At 37.6% G+C, this 21,991-nt stretch overlaps 1 protein-coding gene across 1 annotated transcript; it reads right to left on the bottom strand.

The window, feature by feature from the left end:
* Positions 1 to 77: 77 nt before the first annotated feature.
* On the bottom strand, positions 78 to 4,357 carry LOC133709914 (uncharacterized). The gene is made up of 11 exons (XM_062135865.1): positions 4,201 to 4,357; positions 3,995 to 4,106; positions 3,844 to 3,907; positions 3,636 to 3,737; positions 3,456 to 3,520; positions 2,552 to 2,647; positions 2,138 to 2,217; positions 1,752 to 1,956; positions 1,259 to 1,314; positions 666 to 759; positions 78 to 340 (listed from the first exon to the last, which is right to left on the bottom strand). Exons 1-10 carry the CDS (start codon positions 4,254 to 4,256, stop codon positions 672 to 674), a joined length of 924 nt encoding a protein of 307 aa, XP_061991849.1. The 5' UTR covers positions 4,257 to 4,357; the 3' UTR covers positions 78 to 340; positions 666 to 671.
* Positions 4,358 to 21,991: the final 17,634 nt, after the last annotated feature.

Here is a 21,991-nt window from a genome sequence, read left to right as displayed (position 1 = left end):
TCAGTAGTCATGTAGGTACTTAAAAATGATTTGGGAAACACTAAAAGCGTATACAGTTTTTTGTACACAGATCTTAATCAACTACATAACCAACAGTGATTTGTTTGAAAACCATGCATGTTAATGGGTATGATCAGATGTCATTGTTAACGGACAGGAGCACTGATTACTGAAATCCTGAACATACTTGGCATACGAAACACAAATATGATTAGAATCGCATTCAATGGAGAACTAAACAATGGCCAAGCTTGAGAAACCTTAATGAATGCATCCACTCCTCCAACCACGTGAGATCATCTCATCTCTAGCCAAGTGGTCCAACGAGAATGACAAGAATCTGCATCCGTGAAAACCTTTGAAGTTTACAACTCATTCCGTAATGTTTAAAAGGGAAAGATGAGGAAACGAAGTATAGCTATTGTGATTTGTAAATCTATAAACCATTCACAACTTTTTTGATGTTTTGATTTTAAAAACAATTATATCTACTCTCATCTCTCATTTCCGTTGAACTCCATAGTGGATGAAAAACAGAAAACAGAAACATTTACTGAATTATATAAGAGCTCACACTGACAAATTATTCAAATATACAATTCATTTATCTGGGCCAATATTTAGACCATCAATAATAAAAGCATAAATGGTTAAAGAATTGTCACCTTGATTTATTTGCACTTTCTCCCACTAGTCGCCCCATGGTGCTTAACGATTTTGTCCTGCACTTTTGTTACGAACCACTGCAATGAAGATTTACTGCAAAGTGGATTCAGAGATGAAATCTATTAGTGTGGCGATAAACTTTGTTCATAAAACATCACCTCTTTAGAAAATGTAAATAAAATGTATGTCAATATTGTATTTATAGTTTTATTACTTTTATACCACTTGATAATATGTAAATGAACCCTAAACTTTCACTTCCACAGACAGCAGATAAAATACATGAGCCCACTGAGCTATTATAGTAACAAGAAGAGCCAGCAACTAGTGTCTAAGCATTTAAGAGGAATTAAATTGAGAGAGGACACCTGATCAAAGGAAAAAAAAAACACAGAACCCTTAAAAAGAACAAAACCTGCTTACAATTACAGGGATTTAGTTACCGTACACCTTATAACTTTTGAAGCACTAACAATTACAACAGCAAAAGATGTGGTTGGGGGAAAGCAAAGCAATAACAAAGACAGAACTAAAGGAGAATAGAAGGAGGGAGGGGGGAACAGAAATCTTAAGACAGGGAAAGGAAACGAACCTCAAAGACTTTGCAGCATCAAGAATATCTCTTACACATACATCATTTGGAAAAATCTGGACACGACGAGAAAGCTTTAGCTATTCATTTAAATGATCCAGAGTGTAGGGGCTTATGCTAGATTAGATAGCATTAGTAATTTGTTTAAAAGATTCATAAGATATGGTGTACCACCGATACGAAGTGTACAGAAGATTTTACATGATGAATCAATGCTTGTTTTTTATGTACAAACGACAGCAAAACTGCTCAAGCTAACAAAATTCTACCGTGTGAGACCACATACAACAAGTTATAAAAGCACTATAAACTTCATCATAATCCTATATCTGCTGAAGGAAATCATTTACAGAACATTCATGTATTACTCCCTCTCCACCAACCACAACACAATAGTTTCACATCACAAACTATACAGCCAATAAATTTGTATGAGTATATAATTAAGCAAGTAAACTGATGAAGATAAGTTGTGAATCTTGTATTTTGATACCTCAACATTCCTCAAGTCCATAGTCCCTTCCATTAGTTCAATGAGTAGCTCATGGTTCACAGATGTGGTATCTTCAATTATTTGTTGGGACAGACCTTTTGACTTTGGAATGTATGTCCTAAGTGACAACCTAATACAGTTTTCCTCAAAAGAAATGACCTTGAGACCCGAAAATGCATCCTCAAACTGTTCGGTGGCATCAAGCCTGCATTCATGAAAGAAAACCAAATATAAAAAATATATATATATATATATATATATATGTATTATATATAATTTGAAAATGGAACAAAGAATAACACCTCATGTATATCATTGTTAATGATAATTATGAAACACATAATTACACAGACACCCAAAAAGCCAGAACAAAGTGCCATAGTTACCATTTAAGTTTGCATTCTACATCTTGTAGGGACTTCAAAATTATATGATTCTTGTCAATCTGATTTTCAAGTTCCAGTAGCTGCAAGGTAAACATAAGATACCTTAAATGGTAAAAGAGCCATAATCGAAATTTCTTTATTAATCTCCTGACATAGGGGTAACTAGCGAAGCATAAGACAGATATAGTGCTGTTTAACTACAGTTACAAAAAATACTTCAAAGGTATATGATGGAAAAAGTTTCAAAAAAAATAATGTCGTGTCGAACACAATTATAAGAAATATTCAAATCAACATTTGTGAGTAAGATGCCATCTCAAAATGCCTGTATGTATCATTTAAATCTTACGCTCTTATTCAGGATAATACCCTACAGGCAAACACTATTACATGCACTAAGATTTTGAATGGAACCTTGAATTTGTCTTCATTCACATTCATCGGATCCAACTGATCTTTTCCATAGGAAGGGCAATCAGCATCTGCACCCAGTTTTGCTTTCTCCAGATCCTACAAATGTTAGGCAATAATGACGTTGAGAGATTTCGTATGTGATTAAAGTTAAACTCATACAATCATGTGTGATGTGTGCATGGACATATACATATACTTACACGTGTACGTACAAAAGCTACATAGATGAACGAAAGGAAAAGTAAAAAAAAACAAAAAAAACAGGCAAGAGATCATAGCAAGTGTAGTTTACTGCACAGTGGAATGATGAGAACTTTGAAAAATAGATATTAGAGTTACAATTGAAGAGTATTTGGAGAAATGGCTAAATCACAATATGTATACAAACATGATAGTTATGACTAAATCCAATGTTTAATGCATTCATGGGAAAAAGATCTGGTTATAGGTATCCAATGAAACCCAATACAGTAGCAATATGGTATGAGATGATCATATGCATGAACATATTGGTTCTAGGGTAAGCTTAACCAAGAATTCAGTACCATTCTTCGGTAGGAAAACAACCATCAAGCTTTTAAAAGGTTTAGAGGGACCAGCACTACTAAAGGCCCAAAAATGTCAATCTCGCATCAGAGGAACTATAAAATTAATGAAAATAAACACATCCAGCAGTAATGCTGTGTGTTTCTACCAAGTTCAGGGACACGAGCACAGAAAACCACCCATCTATAAGACTCTGCTTCATGTGGAAACCCTATCAAACTCAAGTGCAACCAACTAAACCTATGTTTGGCTTCTAAAACCAAGGTTTCTTAACAATTAGATTGGCTGGCATTACTTATATTACCACCAAAGAGGCTGATGCCATATTTTAACAATGTTTTATAAACAGAAAACCAACCTGCGATCCAGCAAAATCCAATGAACATTTCAACTGCCCAATATCAACATTGAGCCGGTTAAAATCTGCAGACACAAAAACAAAACTCATAAGAAACAAAAACATTATCCCCTCATGTCAGTCATGTGTCATTTACAAGTCAATGTGCAGTAGCATGCCAGACCAAGATTGTACCCTCACCTTCCTCATGGGTTCGAACAAGACCCTCAATTTCATCGGAAACCTTAGCACTCTCGGCCTCCACGGAGCTAAGCTCCTGCTCAAAACGTTCCATATATGCTTCTAAAAATTAAACAAATCACATTAAGCAGCAAGTAAAAGCACCAAATTTCACACCCCCACAACCGCCCAGTAAAGTAAAAAACTAAGCAGCTTGTAGTGAACTTACCAAAATCTTGATCCCCTAACAGACCAACATCAGAGCAATCAGATACTATCTTTTCAACTCTACTCTGCAACATTCACACGCACAATGAGAGAAAAACGTAACGAAAATTTCGAAATTGAACAAAAAGAGAGAGGGGTAAATTCAAAATTACCCGGAGAAACACAGCGCAGTCGTTAAGTAAATCCTGAGAATCTGCAGTAGGTGATTCCGAATCATCGTCTCGGCGGCATCGCTCGAGAATCTCTTCGAGCTCAAGCACTCGTCTTCAAATTTTGGAAAGAGGAAAAGCATTAATTGATTGAGAAAATTGAAACGAGAATGTGAGGCGGAAGTAGAGAGAGGGAGAGAGATTGAGACCTGTGAATGGTGGTGAGGTCGGGTGGTGGGGCTGAAGAAGGAACTGGGTCTTCCATTTCTTCCGTCACTGGCTCCCGCCCTAAAACTCCGAAAGTGAAAGCGGCAGCGGAGTTTGAAATAGCAGCGTGTGATGGTGAGAAAACTGAAGAAGGTGAAAACAGCCGATTGTGGGCTGCGTCCGAATTTGGGCCGACCTGGTTTTATACAAAACTAATTGAGACCAAATTATTGTATTCACTTTATTTTTAAGAAAAATATCACAAATGGTCACTGAGTTGTGACCCATTCAACACTTAACTCACTGCATTTTCAACAACAACACTTAACTCACTGACTTTTACAATTTTCACTTAGGTCCCGTTTGGATATAGGGATTTGTAGTTGAGGATTGGGATTTGAGTCTCTAAAATCCAAATCATCCCGTTTGGCTATCTTATTTAGTGGGTATTTGGATTTCTCCAAAATCAGCCCAGGGATTTCAGACAGCAAAAGTTGATGATTTCAAATAACTAGGGGTCTTTCAGGTCTTTAACTGGAGAAAAAAAAAAAACAGATCGCAGCCTCTCTCTCTCTCTCTCTCTCTCTCTCTCTCTCTGTAGCTTCTTCTACATCGCCGACGAGTCTTGACTCCGGCGACGGTGGCTGAGTTCTTTGCCGCCGACTCTCTCTCTCTCTCTCTCTACGTTTCGGCTCAGCTCTGTAACTTCTTCTACATCGCCGACGAGTCCTTGACTCCGGCGACGGTGGACGAGCTTCTGCCGCCGACTTCATCCCGTCTGAGTTAAGTTGCAGATTGGTGCAGATTGCTTTGATGGTCGACTTTGGCTAAGTTGGATGCTGTGATCTAATATTGCAAAAATCTAAATCTTCACTTTTAAATCTTCACATATCCTTTTTCAATCCAAACAATAAAATTTCAAATACAAGTATTTCAATTCTACAGATTTCAAATACATCAGATTTGAAATTCAAATCCAAATCCAAATCTTGTTTCCAAACAGGGCCTTAATTCATTAATTGTTGTTAATTCTACCATTAAAAGTTGTTAAGATTTAGGGTACATTTGTCTAAACACAAAAAAAATGCATTTCTAACATGAAATATTTTTTTCTGAAGAAAAAATGACAAATATTTTTTTCAGATTATCTATACTATTATTAAGAGAATAGGTTTTGTTAGCCAAAATCTAATATTTTGACAGAATTGACCCTAGAAGATTAATAAACTTTGAGAATTAATTAAATCACAAGGATAATTAAGACATTTACAAAATGTATTTTTATTAAAAAAATTTAAAAAAAGTACCCACAACCCACTTTTCTCTCTCCCTTTTTTTTCCGGATAATGATAAAAAAGGTCATTTTGAAGTGCCTTATTATAATTTAAACACCACAAATGTCTCCATGATAATTAAGGTCACCTGTTCAGAACCTACCACTAGAGTTCAACTTAATTACAAAAACTGCCACCGTCAGTTTCTTTTGCAGTTAACTGGAAAATTCACAACTGTTTATCTTCTCCACATTATAATTCGGAATTTCAAAGTTCCAAAACCGCTCAAACCTACTCCGTCTCATCTTCATCTCCGGCGGCCACATTCTGAGACACATACATTCTCCGACGACTGTTTTGCTCAACGGTGAAGCAGCGCCGACTCTGCAAAAATACTTCACAGAAAAAGCCCCAAATTTTAGGGATTCGAAGAATTGCAGAACTCGAATCGTCTACCTCGACCGGGTAATCTTTCAGCCTCGATTCTCAGAAACTTCTCTTACTTAATTTCGAGTCATTGATATAATATTCAGTTTTGGAATTATAAGTCGAATATGATATAATTATTTCTGCATTTGATTCTGAAACAAAACAATTCGATTCCAAGTTTTGGTTTGAGTGAAGATTTAAAGCTTTTTTGAGTGGAGATGATCAATGACTGTCTTCAAATTTTAGTTTGATGCTGTAACATAGCCAGTGACATAGGCTACTGACTGGGTATCATTTGATTTTGGAGGGGCTCTGTTTCCATTTTGGTGTGATTTGATACAGAGACATGGACAGTAACATAACCATTTATATGGAGATAATGACTGTGTGTCATGCTGTTTAGGCTTTAGGCTTTACTTGAATGGAAATTCTGCTAGTGCAAATACATATTTTATACGCTCAGATAATGAAACTGGCCAGTGAGGTCACTGGCCAGGTCGCTGATAGGAGCATAAAATGCGACGTTTATAATGTTTAAACCCTATATTTTGCTAAGTTATTTCCTTTATCTTGATCAATTTAACTTAGTTAGTGTTTTACAGGTAAAATAGAGTCTCAAGGTCCAAAAATGGCTAAGGAGAGCATAAAGGGCGCCAAAATAATCAAGAAATGAAGAAATGGAGTTCTACTCATACTAGGAGACCTGTGGAAGCCAGGAGAAGTCTATGGAACGTCCATGAAGCATCTAGAAGTCTCAAGAAGATCACAAATCCATTACAGATTCGGAAAACTGTCAGTGCAGATCAGTCAACTTCAACGGAGTGTCAAAAATCGCTCAGAGCTCAGAAAATTATGATCTTTATATGGTTGGAAATCTACGGATGTCTAGTTTCCAGAACTTTTTACAGCTCATCGATATCTATTTTCTAGAAGAAGTTATGATCATTTTAGTGCACTGAGGTCAAGTCTGCCGGAAATCTGTTTTGTGTCAAAGGAGTTCTAACTCAATTTTGTTTCTTCATCTTCTATCTTAGTTTGTTTTCAAACTTGAGTACCATTTGGACAGAACATTTAGACTGTTATAGTATAAGTATATTATAGTATAAATATCTATATCTTGTAATAGGTACTTGAGTGTATAGATAAGTACTTGAGTGTGTAAATATAGGTATGAAGACTTGTGTGGAATAAAGTATATGGGGAAGCAACAAGCATGGCAGCTCTCATAATTGCAGCAACCATGTGGAGTTGCAGCTATGATCATTGAAGCCATTATAATGGACTTCTTACCATTGCATTCACACTACAATGTATTTCTATAAATACCCTATTTTGTGAGAAAAATAAAAATCTCTTCCTTCATCCATCTCATCTTCTTTGTCTCTCCATCTCCTCTCCATTTTCTTTCCATTCTCTAGTCTTCTAGTTCTGCATTTTCAAGCAAAGAGGAGAAGAAGAAGAAGCCATGCAATACATCAATTTCCTAGCCGCCATCCACCCTTGTGTCGTCCCTAGAAGATTGCTTGCTTTCAAGGATCTTCAAGTTCTTCGTCTCAAGGCTTTATCATTCATCTTTCAAGGTGTATTATATCCTTTCTCTTGTTTTCTTTGTTTGATTTTGTAAGACTATGAATTCTAGTTAACAAATAATGTTAAGGGCAAAGTTTAAAGCCCGTTTATATGTTTTGAAATAAAGTTGTAATTTCTTTATGGTTGTTTTCTATGTTGCTTATGTGAGATTGATCAATTGATGTTGTTTTATGGAAAACTTTTATATGTTTTTGTTCTTTGGTGCGCAACTTAGAATGATTGCATATAATTGGAGCTAGTAATTAGGTTCATGCTTTGTGACCCTAATTCGAATAAGTAGTAAAGGCTTTGGACAAAAGTCGAAATCAATTGGTTTGTGTTATTGAATAGACATGCTTTGTGTACTAGGATTAATACAATTATTGACTAAACTTTCACTTGCTCTTAATGATTTGAAACTTGAGTTTGCATGGTTGCTTTGATTGTGTGAAACCTGTTTTCAAAATATATTGGTTAGGTGCTTTGCTTGATCAATTGTGTAAAGGGAAGTAAAATAAGAGACATTGGTTGCTTTGATCTTTGTTTCTTGGTTGATATATTCTCGTCTCATAGATAACCAACTATTAGAATTGTAACCGGATTTCTTGCATATGGATGTAGTTTTGATCTTTGTTCCTTACGTTCCACCCTTGTAAATGTGTTTTTACATTCTCTTTATTTTATTTTATTTTAAATCTGATTCTATAATCTTAAACCCCCCCTTATTTGTGTTCACTTGTATATATTTTCTTTTCTTTCTATTCTTTTTGTAAATAATACTTTATTATTTTAATTCTTTATTTGTTTACACAATTACAGGTGTACCCTCATTCCCCGGATAGAACGATCCCTACTTTTCATATACTAACATTTGACAACAGGGTTAAATTGCGTGCTACTTTGAGCGTGTCAATTTTTGGCGCCGTTGCCGGGGATTTGAAAAATCACTTGTTAAAATTGTGTCATTTAATTTATTTATTTGTTTTTATAAATTGTTTGAAACTTAGTTTAAATTAACTAGGATGTTATTTATATTATTGAACGCGAGTTTTAATTGTAGGTTGTAAATTGAGAGGAATAGGTGAAGTCTCTTTTGTTGATATTGGCCTAAACCCTTTTAATGGTACCTAGTTCAGGTCCCTTGAGGTTGAGAGCGGCCTTTATTAACACTTGTTGAACTGTCTTCACACTTATGACCTTTTTCATCTTAGTAAGTATAGCCTATGTGGAATGGTGTCTAGGAAGGGGACAACGTTCATGACGGGTTTTTGAATCCAGAAGTGCTTGCAAATGGGCCTAAACCACAATGTGGGAGTAGCTCATGCCAAAATGGATTTTTCCTCTCGTGTTCGTCCTCCCCCACTTGGCCATTTCAGTAAGGTTGCCCAAAGGATGCTAAGGGGAATTTGTGTCTAGGCGACTATACTTGGGCCGCACGTTCACTTGATTTACCGCTTGAAATTTGATTCGATATCAATAATGTTTATAACAAAAGAAATACTTGTGCATACTCTTTACGTGTAAATTATTTTGTTGTTTCACACTTTATACTTGTAAAAATACTTTTTACGTTTTATACTCACTTGTGTACTTAACTTGTGTCTTATGTACAATATAGTTGTTAAATTATACTTGTAGTTTGTAATTCATAGTTACTTGTTTATATATTTTTGTATTTCTTTGTTAATTATAGTTACTAACTTTATTTAATGTAGGTACCGTCTGGCTGCAAGACGTAAAATACAAGCGCTGCTTGGGAGCTGCTTGGGAGGCAATCCAATTCAGAATATAATCAGATTTGCTTTCTCTTTCCCTAATTCTTTTTATTTTTCAGTTTTTCCCCCTTGTTTTTATTTTAGGATTTATATTTTTGTCTTTCATTTTGAATCCTATAAATATATTTGTCTTTCATTTTGAGTCCTATATATATTTTTGAGTCCTATATATTAAAAAAAAAAAAAAAATGCATTCATTTAGTCTTATTAAATTCAGCTATTTACAAAAAAAAAAAAATAATAATAATAATAATACACTGTACTATGCCAAATCAGCAGCTCCGGAGGAGTTGAGACTGAGCTCAAGGGAAATGCGAGAGCCATCGCCATAACCGCTACCTCCCTCGGAAGTAGTCTTCATGTTGCCAAAGATGTCCTCACCAGGCATGGGGAACAGTGGAAGGGTTTCAATCTCCTGGTGATCTTCTCCTCGATGTTTCATGAAAGTAGAACTAGTTGACCCAAAATTGAGATTAATGGATCCATCAACACCAATAGAACTAGTTGACCCAAAATTGAGATCAATGGATCCACCAAAACCAGTAGAACTAGTTGACCCAAAATTGAGACTAATGGATCCACCAGCATCAGTAGAACTAGTTCCCATGGGCACATGAACATCCGAAGTGAACCTCTTCTTCTGCCTCTCCCGAGACTTGTGGTTCTGGAACCAATAATAGACGTTCTTGTTCTCGACCTTTCCGTACTGTTTCAGCTGGAGACAGATCCCCTGAACCTGCTCTGGAGTTGGGTTCTTAACTCCATTGTCATAAAACTCCTTGAGGATTATTATCTGATCTGGAGTAGGAACCCACCTGGTACTGCTCCGCCTGCAATGCATGGTAGCACTGCTCCCGGCTGCTTTGTTGTTTCCTCCATCCTCCGTTGGTTGCTGGGTTTGTGGTTCCATTAAATAAAGGGTTGAGAGAATGAGAGAATTGAAGAGTGGTGCTGATGAGTGATTAAGAAAGATTGGAGTTGATGAAATGATTTTTTCGGTTGGGGATTTGGGTTTAAACAAGCAATAGCTGAAAGCATGCCATAAATCAAGGAAAAGAAAGGACGCGTGGGGGAATCAAACGGATCTCGAGGATCTGTGACAGACAAGCTACAGTCGAAAGCAGATCTAATTGTTGTAAATCAAGGAAAAGAAAGGACGCGTGGGGGAATCAAATGGATCTCGAGGAGCTGTGACAGACAAGCTACAGCCGAAAGTAGATCTAATTGCCATAAATCAAGGAAAAGAAAGGACGCGTGGGGGAATCAAATGGATCTCGAGGAGCTGTGACAGACAAGCTACAGTCGAAAGCAGATCTAAATGCCATAAATCAAGGAAAAGAAAGGAATTTTTACACGTGGGGGAGTTTTTCATGTGCATACGTGTTTCTTGGGCCGTGAACTGTCATAACTCTTCTCCTTCCCGGAGAAGCTATGTTAAAACCATGTGCCTGTTGAAATTTCTACCATATTTTGTGCTCTATATATACCTCCTTTTTTGTCTCCTCCGAATTTTACTAGGGTTTGTTTAAGTGTGCAGTTTCAAAAATTCCTTCTCCTTCCTCATGGTTCGAACCAAGGTTACAGCTCGCATGGGCGTAAATCAACGCCGTGTTCTCTCTCTGGAGGAAGAAGGTCGTCAAGCGGCCGCTTGCGCTGGCCTCACTCATCCTGGGGACCGTCGTCCTACACGTGAGCGTACCCGCAGTCCCCCTCCTCTGCCTCGTCGCTCTCCCAGACTGCATCCCGGAGAGTCCTCTTCCTCCCCAGCTGCTCATGCTCCTCGGCCTGTGGCCACCCTGGAAAGCTTGTCTGAATCGATCGATGCTCTGCGTTCCTCTCTACGCAATGATATTATGGTGACAGATTGGCGAGTCACATGCATGATCGATTACATCTCTGAGATGAATTTCTCTTTGATCCGCTGTCACACTGCAATGAACAAGCTTGTTCAGGAAGTCCAAAACATGCAGAGTTATCCTCCTGGGTTTCCTCACAAGGACGCTACTGCATCACACCATAAGGACCCTCCTCCGGAGGCTGAAACCAGCAAGAAGGCTGCCACTCGCCCGCATACCGCTCCTCCAAAGGAGTAAATGGAGGTACAAGTCTAGGCTGAAAGACTTTAAACATTAAGCGCTGCATGGGAGGCAACCCATTTCAACCGTAGCTGTGGAGGAGCCATCAACGCAGATTTTCTCTCTTAAACTTTATCTCCTCTATTACTATTTTCTGATTGTATCTATGTTATTTGCGTTTTTAGTTTTTGTTTTTAGGTTTTCTTGAGTTAATCATTCCATTCACATGATAATTGTTCATTGCATGCTCTAACTTGTTTAACATTGAGGACAATGTATGATTTAAGTGTGGGGGGGAAGGATTAATGCTTGTAGTTAGTTTTTGTCATAAAAAGAAAACAAAATAAAAAATCGGAAAATTCAGAAAAATTAAAAAAATTCGTTAACTTTGTTTTAGGTTTTATATTCATGTTTCGGTTTTTGTTTATCTTTGTTCTTTATTTTGTTTGTTTGTTTGTTTATTATTAGAGTCAAAATGAATTTTGGGTAAATATCTTCTTCATCGTAGGCGCATCCAATGGGATGTGATGTCTAAGGTCTAGTTTGGATATGAGAAGTGCTGACAAAGGGTCTCGTCCCCTGTCAATCAAGTGAGCTGAGCTCCGCCAAAATCGTTCCTCTCTTCACGTGGTCATGTTCCAAAGGAGTTACCGAAAGGAGAAGAGAAATATCCCTAAGTCCAAAACATTTTTTTTCTTGTATGTTGCGTCACTTTATGTGTTGTTCTTGTTTTTGTTTTGTTTTGAGTCTTAGGATGCCCTTTTAACTGTCTAGGATGAGCTTATATCTCTGAAATTAAGGCTAAAAGAGGATCACAAGATTGGGATAATATTTGATGATATTCTTTGGTTAATTATGATTTATGAAAATCATATGAATGTGTAGTAGATATGGTGCATGCGTAACTTTGGTACAGAATATGAACATGTGGATGATAAGTTATGATTCATAATAACCCTTGTGAGAATTTGAGCCATGTGCCCTTTCTTTGTTGAGTGATTAATGAAAAAAATGAATTATACTCTTATTTTCTTGGCGATGATTTTGTTGATCTCATTATTCTTTCATCTTGATTGATTACATGCCATAGATTAAGTTTGATGGACTAGAGAATGCTAGAATTCACTTTTATGCTTGTTGAAACTTTTATCAATACATGTTCCTGATTTCGGAAAGGATTAAAGGCACTTAAGATTTTTACCACCATAGCCAAATATAGCATGTTTCCCTATTTGTGCCCGTCGTGGGACTCCCCTAGTTTAACCATTTTGAGCCTACATTGAGCCTTTTTATTTCATCACCCTCAAAATTCCTTAACCCTTAACCTTAGTATAGTTATATCTTTACCCTTTGTTCTAAAGACTTAGTGGAGCATATTTTTGAGACTTTGCTTGGAGTTTTGGCGTCAAGAAAGACTTTTGAAGACATGAAGAAGTTCAAGTGTGGGGGTAGACTTGTCCATATGTAATGTTTGTATGTATTTGCCGGAAAAAAAAATGAAATCGAAAGAAAAAAGAAAAAAAAAGAATATTACGGCAAAATAAAAAATAAAAAAAAAAGTTGTGTTATTGTTTATGTTTATGGATTTTAGTCCACTATACTTAGTGGATTTGGAGTTTGTTTTAAAGTGAAGGCCCATTGTTGAGAAATTTGGTCTTTGTCCAATTCACACTTGTTCAAGAGAAGGTTAGAATGAAGCATAGGCCCAACATGATGCCACTTGGCCCTTTTATAAAGCTTTGGAGGATACATGGCGTCATGTTTGCATGGTGGATTCGAAATTTAGTCTCTCTACATTAATAAGTGCTCTACTAGGTTTTTAGGATACTTTGTGATTTTCCTATCCCTTTATTTCTTTAAACCTTAAGCCTTGGCCCCATTACAACCCTTTATAAAGACCTTTTTGATCCTTAAAATGGGACAGCCTTTGATCTGTGGAGATGAGTTTTAAAAGCTGAACCTATGGCTTGGGTCTATTTGTGCAAGTAGTTGATATCTTTCATGAGATCTTGAAAAATTATATTCACAAAAAGCTTTTCATTTCTTATATATGTGAGCTATTTGATTGCCTCAAAATATTTTCTCTCACATATAATTGAGTGATTATAAGCTTTTAAGCATGAGCCTTGAATCTGAGAGAAGAAAGAGTGATATATCCATGTGAGGTTTGAATCATGACTTGTTTGAAATATGTTGAGCTCCACTCACCACCATTGTTTACTCCCAAGTCTTACATGCTTATATGTGGATTATATTTTGTAATTAGCTCTTGAATATCTTGATGATGTGATTCTTGGTTAAGTGCTAATCTTGGTGACTTGAAAGTATGAGATTTTTGAGACAATATGTTAAAGGGCAATAGAGGTCTTTGTGATGTCAACATCTTGGTCTTTGTCTTTGAATTTAGTTTTTGTTTTAGTCTTTTATGTGTGACGTTTTTCTTCTTTGTGTTTTGCTTTGTGTTTTACGTTTTTTGGTTTCTTTGAGTCTTTGTGTTTTTGTTTCCATACTTAGTCAATTTTTCGTTGGTTTCTTTGTTTTGTGTCTTAGTCTTTTTGGTTTGTTAGTTTTTGATTTTGCTAAGGGACTAGCAAAAGCTAAGTGTGGGGGAATTTGATAGGAGCATAAAATGCGACGTTTATAATGTTTAAACCCTATATTTTGCTAAGTTATTTCCTTTATCTTGATCAATTTAACTTAGTTAGTGTTTTACAGGTAAAATGGAGTCTCAAGGTCCAAAAATGGCTAAGGAGAGCATAAAGGGCGCCAAAATAATCAAGAAATGAAGAAATGGAGTTCTACTCATACTAGGAGACCTGTGGAAGCCAGGAGAAGTCTATGGAACGTCCATGAAGCATCTAGAAGTCTCAAGAAGATCACAAATCCATTACAGATTCGGAAAACTGTCAGTGCAGATCAGTCAACTTCAACGGAGTGTCAAAAATCGTTCAGAGCTCAGAAAATTATGATCTTTATATGGTTGGAAATCTACGGATGTCTAGTTTCCAGAACTTTTTACAGCTCGTCGATATCTATTTTCTAGAAGAAGTTATGATCATTTTAGTGCACTGAGGTCAAGTCTGCCGGAAATCTGTTTTGTGTCAAAGGAGTTCTAACTCAATTTTGTTTCTTCATCTTCTATCTTAGTTTGTTTTCAAACTTGAGTACCATTTGGACAGAACATTTAGACTGTTATAGTATAAGTATATTATAGTATAAATATCTATATCTTGTAATAGGTACTTGAGTGTATAGATAAGTACTTGAGTGTGTAAATATAGGTATGAAGACTTGTGTGGAATAAAGTATATGGGGAAGCAACAAGCATAGAAGCTCTCATAATTGCAGCAACCATGTGGAGTTGCAGCTATGATCATTGAAGCCATTATAATGGACTTCTTACCATTGCATTCACACTACAATGTATTTCTATAAATACCCTATTTTGTGAGAAAAATAAAAATCTCTTCCTTCATCCATCTCATCTTCTTTGTCTCTCCATCTCCTCTCCATTTTCTTTCCATTCTCTAGTCTTCTAGTTCTGCATTTTCAAGCAAAGAGGAGAAGAAGAAGAAGCCATGCAATACATCAATTTCCTAGCCGCCATCCACCCTTGTGTCGTCCCTAGAAGATTGCTTGCTTTCAAGTGTAATACCCCGAAAAATCCAAATTAAATTCCATGGATTTTTAGAAATGACTTCACGATAGTAGGAGCGAGTACGAAGCTTGGAGAAGTTGTGGAATTAGTTCGAACGATTTTATTTTCGAAAACGAACGTTTTTAGGGGGTCAACAAAGTTGACTTTTTATACGTTCAAAATTTGGGAAAACTTCCTTCATGAAAGTTGTAGAGCTCGTCGATACGAGTTCGTGGACATGTGGAACGCAATATTCGGAGTTCGTATGATTAAGTTATGAATATTTGAAAATTGGGAATTTTCTATAAATAGGAAAAATAACTGATTTTTTTCATTTAAGGACAAAAAAAAATTTCTTTTTGCGGAAGAGCCCCCAGTCCTCCCCGATTCTCTCTCTCTGTTTTCCCCTCAGACCCGGCGGGTCGAGCTCGACCCGACCCGGCTTTTTCACCCCCCTCTGGCCACCTCCAGCTCCGGACCCGGACACCACGGTGATCGCCGCTCCAAGCCCGGCCTCCCTCCGGTGTCGCCTTGCCCCGCCGCTGCCCCCAGATGGAGATCGAAGACACCCCAGCCAGGTGAACCCGACCCGACCGGAAAACCACTTTTCCGGCGTTGCACGGGCCGATCCTCCCCATTTTCGTGATCTCCTCCTCCCCCTGATCATCCCTATGTAAGTCTTTCATCACGATTTTGAGTGTAGACCGCTAGATCAATGTTTGACTTTTTGGACGCCTCTGATTCAATCTAGGATCTGATCGTGCGACCGAGATTAATCCAACTTCAACGCTTGATCTAGGACAATCTAGGCCGAACCAAGCTTAGCTCCAGGTATGGAAGTCGACCACCCTTTCATTTTGAACCAGTTTGTAGTTGGTCACTTTGCTATCTGAGGTGGTTGACCGGCGTTGACCGCCCACTGACCACCGCTTGTGGCGGCGCATCAGACCATATTTCGAGTTTTCATTATCTAGGCGATGATCTATGCATCCATACGAGCGTTTTGATATATAACATGGTCAGGTTAGAAAAAGTTGATAAATAGTGGATTTACGTTTTGACGTTACTATTTAACGTTTTTACGTTTATCTTCGGTTTACGATCTGTGAAAATCTGACCATCGGTTTTGCTTCAATTTTGGATATGTTGATCGTATGACTGTCCCGGTGACTTTGTGAGGTCACGGGCGAAGCTCCGACCGTTGGATCTTCGTATAATTGAGAAATAGTGATTCGGAAGGTGATTCGTGAGAATCTGACCGTCGGATTTTCATATAATTTTATGGAGATGTTTGTTAGAGTGATTCAAGAAGATCTAAGTCTTTATGATAATTTTGGAGGATGATCCTAAGGGCGATCCGTGAGGATCCGACCGTTGGATCATCGTATAATTTCGATCTGACCGTTGGATCATGATTAAATTAGAATCCGACCGTGGATTTCCGTATATGTGTGCTTTTGAGTTGTTGGCTAAGTTAAGATCATTATTGGATTAGGTGATCGATGGATTTATTTGGCGGACGATTCGTGAGATTGTTAATGGAGCTGTTAAGAAGACGCAGCTGGATTAGAGGTGAGTAAACCTCACGTGGTTCATATTACGAACCCAATACAATTAATTGCTTATTTTGTTGCAATCATATGAACTATTGTTGGTGTTACTAGACATTCCTGTGTGAATGTCTGTATATATATTATTACGTGAAATAATATGTAATGTTGGAGTTGTGTTGAGTTATTGTTGAGAAACAATATATTGTGAGAGGTATTGAGTTTATTGTTGAGAAACAATATATTGTGAGAGGTGTTGAGTTTTATTGTTGAGGAACAATAAATTGTTGTGATCTGTGGAGATCACTAGGTCACGAGGTGACCATGGCATCTATTAGTGAATCACGCTCTCGTACCGGGCTGGTGGTTATTAATAGTATTAAATCGTAATCACGTCTGTGGCCGGACGAGTGGTTACGTTCAGTTAGAGCTCTAGTCTGTCTGCCAAATGTGGAGTGACCTTATGAGTGAAATTGAGAGTAACTCATAAGTGTCTATATATATGTGGTAACCTTATGAGGGAAATTGAGAGTAACTCATAAGGGTCTATATATATATAATGAGTCTGTCTGCCAAATGGGGAGTGACCTTATGAGTGAAATTGAGAGTAACTCATAAGTGTCTATATATATGTGGTAACCTTATGAGGGAAATTGAGAGTAACTCATAACGGTCTATATATATATAATGAGTCTGTCTGCCAAATGTGGAGTGACCTTATGAGTGAAATTGAGAGTAACTCATAAGTGTCTATATATATGTGGTAACCTTATGAGAGAAATTGAGAGTAACTCATAAGGGTCTATATATATATATGAGTCTGTCTGTCAAATGTTGGGAAATCTTATGAGCTAAATTGAGAGTAACTCATAAGTGTCTATATATATATATATGAGAGTGAGAAAGTAACGTGGGTTTGTGTGGTCTTGTAATTTAATAAATCAACAGTTCTTTCTTGTTTACTCATACTAGCTGTCAAAAGCTTACCGGGTTTTGTGTTGTTGCAACTCCCGGTACACTATTCAAATTGTGTAGCGGGTAATCCTACAGGACAGGAGAACCAGGACGGTGATCGTGCGGTTAGAGCAATTGTTAGAGTTTTACAGCAATTGTAAGTTGTGAGGTGTGTTATGCTCATTTAGAGCTTTACAATATTGCTTGTGAGAGTGAATTGTAATAATGAACTCGAGGTTTCGAGATTTGGAGTTTGTGTACCGTGTGGTGAGGTTATATTGAGAAAAAAATTCAGAACGTTTATTTGATTAAGTGGTTTAATTCATGTTTCGGATTTGAATTTATCATTCAAAATTCGGGGCGTGACATCAAGGATCTTCAAGTTCTTCGTCTCAAGGCTTTATCATTCATCTTTCAAGGTGTATTATATGAAGGAATGGATGAATTTCAAAACTTTTTAATTAGTGCGGAATTAGTTTAACCATTAAACTACTAACTAAACATAAAATCCATTCCTTTAACCCATGATCTTTGGCTTATTGTGATATGTATATAAACATAGCATGCATAGTAAGGAATAACAAAGAGGGAGTTTATGTTCTACTCACCCTTGGAGCGTGATTTTAATCCGATCCAAGTGAACCACCAAAGTTCCTCTCCTTGATCTCTCCTTGTGTGTGTTTCCTCCACCTTGAAGCACCTTGGATTAAGAACTCCTTCTTGTACTCCTTCTTGTGCTTGTAATCTTCTCTTTGATGTAACAAGTAAAGCCACAAAAGGATATGGCCTCTAAGGATCTTCACCAAGTGAATCAAGAGATGAATAAAGATGAAAGAAAAGAAGAAATTATGCAAGTGTTCTTCTTTCCTTTAATTTTGTAATGGACCAAGAAAGAACTCTTTCTCTCTCTCTCTCTCAAAACTGAAAATAATAGTGTGGAGACACACTTATTCTCTTTGTCCATGCTTTCACTTTTATATAATAGGAAATAACTCCAATTACTAAAAGAAAATATTGACTTTCATAAAGCCAATATTTTGGCTGGTCCATACTTGTTATTGGGCACTAAAAATGTGTCTTGGGCTTTCATTTAATTCTCATTTAGTGAAGCCCAAGTCCACACGAAAAGCCCGACAATCGTTTAGGCCCAATAGGTTCGGTTTTACCCGAAAAACCTAATTATGTTCAAATAATAAATCTAATTAATTATTTGGTCATAACCAACTCTTGTTTAATCTTCTTCATATACAATCTCAAGGATCCACTTATATGGTGTGCGATCTCTTAGGTTCTAATTAACAAGGCAGTGAAGTTTATAGAAACCATTCTATTTTGTTTACGAATCAAAAACTCCATTTTTGATTCTCCCTTGTTATTAGGATTATAAATGTTTATTAATCCTCGGGGACTTCACAAGTCATGAGTGACGTCTTGCAACATATCATGACTACCCTAGTTAATGTAGAATGACAAAGAACCTATTCAATTGGAATTACAATACAATACGGTCCTTCTCTAACACTATGTTCTAAATCACATCATCGGGGTATGGAATTGATATGTCAATCCCCTAATGTGATTTTCATTCTTAAGTGATTCTTAGAATGTGATTAAAAACTCCTTTTTAATCTCATTCAATGCTTTGGCCAAAGACTCATTGAATCACATCTTTGAACATACACCTTATTTACTTAAGGATAGAGATTCCTTATTGTACACTCACATGTCTCCATGACCGAATTGATTATACCAATGAATGCATCTATTATATCCATTAAGGGACACAATGTTATTGCATCATCAAGAGATAATCCATTCACTCATAAGACAACTATGGTGTCTCAGGTCAAAGGACTAATTTGTATTATTGCAATTTAGAGTTCAAGTTTGACATGTAAGTAAGACTCCATACAAGAACTCTAATAATCGCGTTCAGTGTACTCTTTAAGTTAAGAGCACCCACATACTTGTATTAGTGTCTCTACACAAATGACAAGAGACATATCATCCTCCATATTGAGCATACATAGTATGTGCTAGTCTTTCCGGATTATCAATGTCCAAGTGATAATCCTATGACTAGGAACCTTTTAGGATAAGAGTGTGAAAGAGTAAAGGTCTCATACATCTAACTCTTTAGATTACTTTCTCTTTAACTCATATTCCTTGGACCTTGTTCAATCAAATATTAAATATAAGCAATGAACAATAAACTTGCCCTTTTGAATAATAATAATTACAATAATAATTCCATCAAAATGATTGTTTTAGGACACAATTCCTTCAATCTCCCACTTGTACTAAACCCAATCAGTCATGAAACGTACACCCATCTTCTCAAGATGTTGTTCTAGCTTTGCTTGTGATAAAGGCTTAGTGAATGGATCTGATATGTTATCAACAGATGCTACTTTGAGAATGTTAACGTCTCCACGATTAACAATCTCCCTTATGATATGGAAACATCTTTCGATGTGTTTGGATTTTTGATGAGACCTTGGTTCCTTGGCTTGAGCAATTGCCCCATTGTTGTCACAGTAAAGTGGAATCGGTGACTCAATGGTAGGAACAACATCAAGTTCAGTGATGAACTTTTTCATCCAAACTGCTTCCTTTGCAGCCTCTGCAGCTGCAATGTATTCTGCCTCAGTAGTGGAATCTGCAGTAACGCTTTGTTTGCAGCTTCTCCAATTTACTGCACCTCCATTCAAGGTGAAGACAAACCCTGATGTGGATTTTCTGTCATTCACATCAGATTGAAAATCTGAGTCTGTGTATGCTTCCACTTGCAACTCTGATTGCAAATCACCACCTCCATAAACGAGGAATAAATCTTTAGTCCTTCTCAAGTACTTAAGGATATTCTTAACAGCATTCCAGTGTTCTAAACCTGGATTGGACTGATATCGACTAGTTATGCTTACGCCATAACTGATATCAGGTCTTGTGCATAGCATCGCATACATGAGGCTCCCTATTGCAGATGCATATGGGATCTTGCTCATCTTTTGCACTTCCTCAATCGTTTGTGGGCACATTTTCTTAGAAAGGTGAATGCCATGTCTGACAGGCAGAAAACCCTTCCTAGATTGTTCCATGTGAAATCTATTCAACACTTTGTGTAATACCCCGAAAAAAATCCAAATTTAATTCCGTGGTTTTTTAGAAATGATTTCATGATAGTAGGAGCGAGTACGAAGCTTGGAGAATTTGTGGAATTAGTTCGAACGATTTTATTTTCGAAAACGAACGTTTTTAGGGGGTCAACAAAGTTGACTTTTTATACGTTCAAAATTTGGGAAAACTTCCTTCATGAAAGTTGTAGAGCTCGTCGATACGAGTTCGTGGACATGTGGAACGCAATATTCGGAGTTCGTATGATTAAGTTATGAATATTTGAAAATTGGGAATTTTCTATAAATAGGAAAAATAACTGATTTTTTCATTAAGGACAAAAAAATCTGATTTTTGCGGAATAGTCCCCCCCCTCTCTCTCTCTCTCTCGCGCAAAACCCTCCCCACCCTTGCCGACCCGCCGACCCGACCCGACGCCAGCGGCGCCGTCGCTCGTCCACCGGCCACGACCCGGCCCTCCCCGAGGTCGCCTCGAGCCGCCCAGCCGCTCCCTGCCACCGCCTTGCCCCGCCGCTGCCCCCAGATGGAGATCGAAGACGCCCCAGCCATGTGAACCCGACCCGACCGGAAAACGACTTTTCCGGCGTTGCATGGGCCGATCGTCCCCATTTTCGTGATCTCCTCCTCATGCTGATCATCCCCATGTAAGCCTTTCATCACGATTTTGTGTATAGAACGCTAGATCATGGTTTGACTTTTTCGACGTCCCTGATTTAATCTGAATCTGATCAGACGCACGAGATTAATCCAACTTCAACGCTTGATCTAGGACGATCTAGGCCAAACCAGACTTAGCTCCAGGTATGGAAGTCGATCACCCTTTCATTTTGAACCAGTTTGTAGTTGGTCACTTTGCCATCTGAGGTGGTTGACCGCCGCGTTGACCGCCCACTGACCACCGCTTGTGGCGGCGCATCAGACCATATTTCGAGTTTTCATTATCTAGGCGATGATCTATGCATCCATACGAGCGTTTTGATATATAACATGGTCATGTTAGAAAAAGTTGATAAATAGTGGATTTACGTTTTGACGTTACTATTTAACGTTTTTACGTTTATCTTCGGTTTACGATCTGTGAAGATCTGACCATCGGTTTTGCTTCAATTTTGGATATGTTGATCGTATGACTGTCCCGGTGACCTTGTGAGGTCACGGGCGAAGATCCGACCGTTGGATCTTCGTATAATTGAGAAATAGTGATTCGGAAGGCGATTCGTGAGAATCTGACCGTCGGATTTTCATATAATTTTGTGGAGATGTTAGTAAAGGCGATTCAGGAAGATCTGACCGTTGGATCTTCGTGATAATTTTGGAGGATGATCCTAAAGGCGATCCGTGAGGATCCGACCGTTGGATCATCATTAAATTCAGATCCGACCGTTGGATCATCGT

This window comes from Rosa rugosa, chromosome 5 (assembly GCF_958449725.1).
Source record: "Rosa rugosa chromosome 5, drRosRugo1.1, whole genome shotgun sequence".
Classification (NCBI taxonomy): domain Eukaryota; kingdom Viridiplantae; phylum Streptophyta; class Magnoliopsida; order Rosales; family Rosaceae; genus Rosa; species Rosa rugosa.
This window is presented reverse-complemented; position numbering and strand designations above follow the sequence as displayed.